General features: G+C 41.1%; 1 protein-coding gene across 4 annotated transcripts in view; it reads left to right on the top strand.

Annotated features, from left to right (window-relative positions):
- Positions 1–7,579, top strand: part of dock6 (dedicator of cytokinesis 6) — a 31,780-nt gene continuing 24,201 nt past the window's right edge. For 3 of the 4 annotated variants that reach the window (XM_032537441.1, XM_032537442.1, XM_032537443.1), the window contains exons 1-12: positions 2–267; positions 2,247–2,334; positions 2,970–3,148; positions 3,357–3,425; positions 3,574–3,700; positions 3,963–4,175; positions 5,168–5,253; positions 5,374–5,440; positions 5,711–5,860; positions 6,057–6,137; positions 6,960–7,116; positions 7,269–7,399. In XM_032537441.1, coding sequence (XP_032393332.1) covers positions 218–267; positions 2,247–2,334; positions 2,970–3,148; positions 3,357–3,425; positions 3,574–3,700; positions 3,963–4,175; positions 5,168–5,253; positions 5,374–5,440; positions 5,711–5,860; positions 6,057–6,137; positions 6,960–7,116; positions 7,269–7,399 — 1,398 coding nt within the window. In that variant the 5' untranslated portion in view covers positions 2–217. Of the gene's footprint in view, positions 268–2,246; positions 2,335–2,969; positions 3,149–3,356; positions 3,426–3,573; positions 3,701–3,962; positions 4,176–5,167; positions 5,254–5,373; positions 5,441–5,710; positions 5,861–6,056; positions 6,138–6,959; positions 7,117–7,268; positions 7,400–7,579 lie in introns of all 4 variants that reach the window. The other variant, XM_032537444.1, reaches the window with a different exon arrangement.

A 7,579-nucleotide genomic window follows, 5' to 3' on the forward strand; every position in this document is an offset into this window, starting at 1 on the left:
TAGCAGCCTACGTTTGTCACGCCTTGACGCTACGGCCACCGTTCAGCTCCCAGCCGCTAGGAGGAACAAGGAGGGATCCATGGCCAGTCCTAGCGTGGAGAAGGAAGCGGTCTGAGAGTCCGCATCCCCTCACAAGACGGGACTTTTAGCCAAAGCACAGGAGAGGGAGAGTGCTTTCAATTTGACTTCGAAGAGCTTCTTTACATGGAGACAAGAAATGACATCTACAGCGAGCGAAAGGAGGGCGTTTGCTCATAAAATCAACCGGTGAGACAGTAACAGAAGTTATTGTTTAACAGCTAACGTTACAGTTGTGCCGCTCGCGCTGCGTGATAGTGACCCGCTGGACATTCGGCACATAATAGCCAGTATGCTAGGATTATAAAGGTATCACTGACCATAAACTGGTCAGTATAAACACAACGGTACATTCCTGGAATTAAGCTAATGTAATTGAAGCAGTTTGCGCTCTCATGAATGGGCTCTGGCACTTTGAAGAGTTTAATAGCCCGTTTTATTTACGTTAACGTAGCATCGTAAGAGCATTGTCATCAACAATGATTGAGCTACTTACGGCTACTTAAGAAGAACATTGTGAAGCTGAGGGATAATCTAAAGTCTCAGATTTTGCAGTAGTCCGTATTAAAATATGTACCTGTACACCGATGGAAATGCTTTACAGAATGTTTCCAGGTGACATATTGATGTTGATGATGTTTTGTTCTTGTGTCGTGTGAACGCCTTGCAGCATTATTGTAGCAACCTGTTTCCACATGTTCTAAACTGGTTTTCTCTCCTTGTGAAAAGGAATGGACTGGAAATCTAGAATGTGTAATTATTCTAGATAACTATTAATCAGATTCCAGGAGAAATCTTAAAGCCATGTAACATCTGTCAACTGACTCTTTGAATAGCACGCTTTAAGACTTGGTATCTGGAAATATTTGCAATAGATATTTTGTATAAATGGGGCTCCTCCAATCCTTGATTTTTGTCCATGGTTGTGCACCAAATCACACTGTCATCACAGTTCATTTAATCAAGAAAATGATTATCATTGATACCAGATAGCTTCTCCAGAAAACAAACAGGATGACATTATCATTAACCTGCAAGAGAATATTTTCTCACCATTGTGAAAACCTTCCTAAAATCATATTAGTTCAGCTGTTCGTATTAACTTTGGATCAGGCTCCTTCACAAGGTTGTTTTATTTTGAGTAGTATTGCATTATTGGTAGCCTGTAATTTTTTTTAAATGCCTGTTAATCGTGAATAACATATCCTGTTGAGATATTTGCTCCATCATACAGTCTCACACTGCATTCCCCAAGTCCCGTCTGTCCTCTCCTAAGTGCAGCCCAGTCCATTGTCTAGTGCCGGATGCAGGAAAGGGGGGGAAGTGGTGTTCGGGCTATTGCCCCTGCAGTCGATAGCTTTCCTTTTTCCTGTTTTAAATTTAAGAAGGCAGAAACGGTTTCCCCATGTTTTGAGGGTATAGCACTCATAAAATATATCCATGTGGAAAGGCTGATTTCATAGAATACTATGTTCTCATCAGGAAGTCTTGCTACATCTTGGAGATTGGAGTAGAGGTCTAGGTCTTCTTCTCTGCTTACAGTCTATGTGTATTGATAGAATGCAGGCATGAACTGTAGCTATGCAATTATGAGGACCATGGTTTGGGAAATGTTGAAGCCTTTGCAGCTGTGTGATATGAGAAAAAAAGAAATGTGGTTTTAGAGGGACAGCTGCTAACTGTCTCTGTGAGAGGATTGTTTTTCCCTTGCTTTGTTTCTCTTTAAGCCTCCCATTTGCCGTTAGTCCATAAAGGCCATAGACAGAGCTCTGGCTCTGTGCCTGCTCCCTGAAACCAGCTCGCCACCGCTCATGCAATCCGCATGAGTTCCTATTCAGAACAGCTGCTGGCCTTCAGCATCACTAATAGTTCCAGAAGCCGAAAAACTTCTGTTTTGATTGTAAAGTTTTAACAAAATCTGAAAAGTTTAAATGTGCACTATCAATTTAAAAAGTATTTTATTTATGCAGTATTGTATGTTTCTTTTACAGTGGTTTCAGTAATGAGATTTACGCCTTATGCAAATCAGTCACTATATTTTATTTATTTTGAAACCACACAACTTGACCATTAACAGGATTTTTACAGCTAGTTTTTCTGTCTGTAAATTTGTGCTTTTGTTCTCTGTTTACCAGCTGACAAATCTTTGATATTTTTCTCTTGCTCAGGACGGTTGCTGCAGAGGTCAGAAAACAAGTGTCCAGAGACTATGGCTCTCCTCAGCTGAACAAGAAACGAGGAGGCGCACACCACCCTGTGAGTCACCCTATATTTAATCTGCCAGAGTTTAAAGCCAGCAGGTTTAAAGCTCCAGTTAGCAACGTCAGAAGTTGATGGGTGTAACTTTGGGAATTAGGTTTACTTTTCGATAGAAAGAGTGCAGATGCGTGTAGTTTTAATAAGTGTTGACAGCAGGTGTGAAAGGAGGTGGTTTGAAACATGATATACCTGCTCTTTCTCACCTGTGTTGTTTAACAGTCAGGCAAGGTTTCTGCATGGGTGCTTACCAACAATAGAGTAATGTGGTTGTCTGAAAAATGTCTGTTGTCATGTTAACAGAAAGATGATGGAGTTTTAAATTAGCAGAAATGTATTAATACTCTATGGACTTTGCTGTGAACCAGAAAGCAAACCTAGGTTGTGGAATAGAGACTGTTAACTCATTACATTACATGTCATTTAGCTGACGCTTTCATCCAAATCGACTTACAATTTCTATATATGTCAGAGATTGGACGCCCTTTATTATTATTGTTGTATTGATATTTTCATATACATATTCACATCCTGCCTCCTTTTACCACATTTTGTAAATCTTTCTGATCCTTCTGATCAGTCATTATGGCCATGTCATAGTTATTGGTACATATTAGTCTCACGTTTATTGACAGTTGCCCTTGACGGAGGTGGTTGAGCCGGTGGACTTTGAGGAGTATGTGAGCAGTCATGCTCCTGGGGTGGAGCCCGGCCTGCTCAGACAGCTAATGGAGTTCCCCCATGATGACCTGGAACTCCTACTGCTGGAAAAAGAGTGCATTACACTGGAACCGCCACTGCCTGAGGAGGAGGAGTAAGTCCAACTCCTAATGGCCAACACAACCCTTGTACTGTAACACACACACACACACACACACACACACACACACACACACACACACACACACACACACACACACACACACACACACACACACACACACACACACACACACACACACACACACACACACACACACACACACACACACACACACACATTAATGTGTTTTTCTATGCAGCTCCCTGGATCCCAGAGTTAGAGATGCCTTGGCAGTCTACACAGATGACTGGCTTGTCATTCAAAGAAAGTAAGTGCTGTCAGTTGTGGTACCAGCTGAATTAACCTACAGTACGTTTAATCTATTGTTTAATGATGTGCACCACTTTTACCTGTACACATTATCGCCAGATACTGCATGATCACTGGGAAAACTTTTTATTTCTGATTTCCCATAGACATCAGCGCTACAGTACCGCATACACCCCTCACAACTCAGAGCGACAGAGGGAGAGGCAGCGAGGGCTGGTCAAACAGACCTTTGAACTGGACGAGGTTGCTGCTGCTGAGCGCCAGGACGACCAGGTAGCTAATGGTGATGTTTAAAGGACTCGTTATCTTGAGTGACCAGTCATTTTAGGTTCATTAAACTTATTTTATTGATCTACTGTACATACATGAGTATGAATGAGTATAAATGGATATACCTTGTCCATTATCCATTACACAGTCTCCATATGAGTCATATTAAATGGGTAATAAGGTAATTGTATCTGTAGCATGTTGTTTCTAAAACATCTGCAGTGAGCACTCAAAACTGTCCTCTTTGCTTTGTCTCACTCTGCAGGATGACGCAAAGCGGCGGTCAGTCAGCCTCGATGAGACTCCTCGGGGCAGCTGGGCCTCCAGTATATTTGACCTGAAGAATTCCTCCCCAGACGCACTTCTGCCGTCTGTGCTGGAACACACAGCCGTAGAGGACATGGACCGGCGCAATACTGAGGCACGCTTGCAGGGGCGCCACAGTGACCTGTTGGGCCTGTACCCTCCACCTGATGAGGTTTGTTTTAAACTCTTCTGTATCTGCCTCTGTTGTGGAACAGCCTACTTTTTTGTTAAGATTATTTTTTGGGCATTTTTAGGCCTTCATTGGCAGCTGAAGAAAGGAAAGGGGATAGAGACATGAAGCAAAGGGCCGCAGGTCGGAGTCCAACCCGGGCCTGCTGCAATGAGGAGTAAACCACTATATGGGCGCCCGCTCTACCAACTGAGCTATCCGGGCGCCCAGAGACTATCTTAAAGTAGTAATGTGACTTTATCATATAAAAGTATTTTTCATGTCTCTTACCTAGTTTCTATGAAATAATAGTTTATTTTTTTTTAAGATTATTTTTTGGGGCTTTTTCCGTTTTATTTATGAGTGACAGTGGATAGACAGGAAAGCTGGGAGAAAGATGTGGGATGACATGCAGCAAAAGGCCACAGGTCAGATTTGAACCCAGGCCACCGCAAAGGCCTTAGCCTACATTGGGCGCAACACTCTTATTGGGTGAGCTAGAGGCCACCCCTATAATAAAGTTATTGACGGATTTCTTGTAGCTCAAAAATTATTTTTGTTTTTATTCAGTATAATATTAGGCTAAGTAACAGGAAAATGGCCAGTGGGATTGTCTAAACCTTCATCTAGTAACTACTGCTAACTGTAATGTGCATGTTAACAATACAGGTTGATTGTATCTTAATCTCAGAGATCTATACTTACTATACTATACTATAGTTTGGAAATGTTGTTTAATGTAGTTTTTCAGTATTTGTTCAGTTCAAAGTAACATTAGTGTTCCCTTAAAGTGAATGACCGTCATGTCTGCAAACCCAGCCACTTCTACAGAATTGTTAGCTTTTCCTTTCTCTATGTTCTCCTTCTCTTGCTTCATCCTTCTTCCTTTATATCTGTGTACACACTGTCGCTTTCTCTGCCCCTACGTTGCCATGACATCTGTGTAAATGTTATGCTGCTGTGTGTATTGTACATGGGGTATTTGTGTGTGGCAGGATGAAGCAGTTGAGAGATGCTCTGTCCCTGAAATGCCCAAGGAACACTGTGGCCAGAGGATTATGGTCAAATGTCTATCTCTAAAGTAAGTAACATTTAGAACATTTAGAAGTAAGTAACATTTATAACAGCTGACATTTACATCTTCACACTCACACAATATTTTAGAAACACCTGCGATACCTATATTTTGTATGTTTTTCAGGTTTGAAATAGAAATTGAGCCCATATTTGGCACACTTGCCCTGTATGACATCAAGGAAAAGAAAAAGGTATATATTTTGCATATATTTCCAGCACATCATTTCTTATTTGATACAATGAGTATTCTTCCAATGACTTACACTCTGTGAAACCGCTTACGTAATGCTGAGCTCATACTTAACTAATCAAATTTCCCTTGTCTCAAAAAGGTCTAAGTGGTCTTGTGGTTTAGATTATTAAGTCAAAACTGAATTAAAATCACTTGACGTGCATTCCCATTATCATCTTTCAATCCCCTCCCTCTGCTGTTTCCCGTTATCTCATTCTTCCCCCAACAGATCTCTGAGAATTTCTACTTTGACCTGAACTCGGATCAGATGAAAGGGCTGCTTAAACCCCACACACCTCATGTAGCCATTTCCACACTGGCCCGTTCTGCCATTTTCTCCATCACATACCCTTCTGCCGATATCTTTTTGGTCATTAAGGTATGGAGAGAACCCATTTTTACACAGAAGAATGTGACTTAATGGCATACAATTATTATTTGTTATTGGCTCATAGTTCACTTTCTCCTCTATTTGGTATTAAAAGTGCTATTTAAATTAGCTCAGAAGTCAAATATTACTTGATAAAAGATGTGCTTTATTGTACCAATTGTGACAATAGTTTCATGTGTTTCAGCTTGAGAAAGTCCTCCAACAAGGAGACATTGGAGAATGCTGTGAACCCTACATGGTTATGAAAGAGTCAGATTCTTCCAAGGTAATGGAGCCAAAAACGTGTTTTTAACTTTTGCAATGCTGAGGGCCTGCATGCATGTGGGACCCTTTTACTGTCTAGTCATAAGCATTACTCAATTCTGTCTGGGTAGCTGCAATATTTACCATCCTCTTTGGCAGGTAAACTGTGTTGACCCCTGCAGAATTATTAAACCTTTCATCACCTTTTGATTTATTGGCTGGACCGTGATCCGCCAGGGCCTATAGCCAGCCTTACAACCTCAAAACTCAGGTTGAATCCCAGTTCTCATAAATTGCATCCACAGTTCCTTCACTTGCTTCCCTTTCTCGCATCTTAGTGAGTCTCACAGAGGAAGCATGGGAGAGATGCAAGTAAATTTTGCGAGGACAGAGGAAACAAGGAAATGTTTGTTGTGTGACTTGTTTTAGCTAGCAACGGCTATCAGCTGCACGGCTTCTGGGAAGGCTGCTCTCATATGTCCTATTCAAACGAAGAGCTATTTAAGGGAACTGAGATTCAGTCTCTGTCGCTTTATTACTCTGTTGCTCTGACGTTCTGTCACCGAGTGATGCTGTTCCACCATTGGTCTGAGCTCATTGTGTTATTTTTACTAAATGTATCTTCACCATATGTATGTTTACCATGTGATATGCTAGTTTAGTACAAAAGCAACAAATAATACTGGGTCCATTACAGATTAACATTTAACATTTATTCACATTATAGACACCAGCGCTGTCTATTCATGTAACAATTTGGCCACAATCAAGCATATTCACCATACACAATCCAGCCATATAAAAGGATTTGCCCTAGTATTGTCTGCTCTTTGTCCTGCTTTAGCACAAGGAGAAGCTGGAGAAGCTGCGTCAACAGGCAGAGCAGTCATGTAGTCGTCTTGGCCGTTTTCGCATGCCTTTTGCCTGGACAGCCATTCACCTTCTCAACATCGTCAGCAGTGTGGGAGGTCTGGATCGCTCGGACCCTGATTCTGACTCTGGTACTGCTGATTGCAACAACTTCCTGAATTTAATACATTGTCACACATGCACATACACAGAGCATTTAACTAATTACAGTGACAAAAAATATTGTATAAGTAACATTCATGCACATGTCTCTCTAATATCATATGATTTTTCTTCCTACCAGAGCGAAAAGGCCATGGAACATGGAATGAGAGAAAGAAAAAGGGGTTTGAACGGATGAGTGTTGGGGATGACGTGTGTAACTTTGCCACTTTCCGTCCAGCAACATTGACCGTCACCAACTTCTTTAAACAGGTCAGACTCTGTTTTATGACTCATTTAATAATACATGTTATAGTTATCCTTACCGTGACGTACGATTTCATGTAAAATTTGTCAATTAGTTAATAGTCAAATTACATATTTTTATTTATAAAGCTGGGTATTGTCACTGTAATGGTAAAAAGGTGAAGAGTTAAGAAGTGCATCAAATTA

This window comes from Etheostoma spectabile, chromosome 15, assembly GCF_008692095.1.
Source record: "Etheostoma spectabile isolate EspeVRDwgs_2016 chromosome 15, UIUC_Espe_1.0, whole genome shotgun sequence".
In the NCBI taxonomy this organism is placed as follows: Eukaryota; Metazoa; Chordata; class Actinopteri; order Perciformes; family Percidae; genus Etheostoma; species Etheostoma spectabile.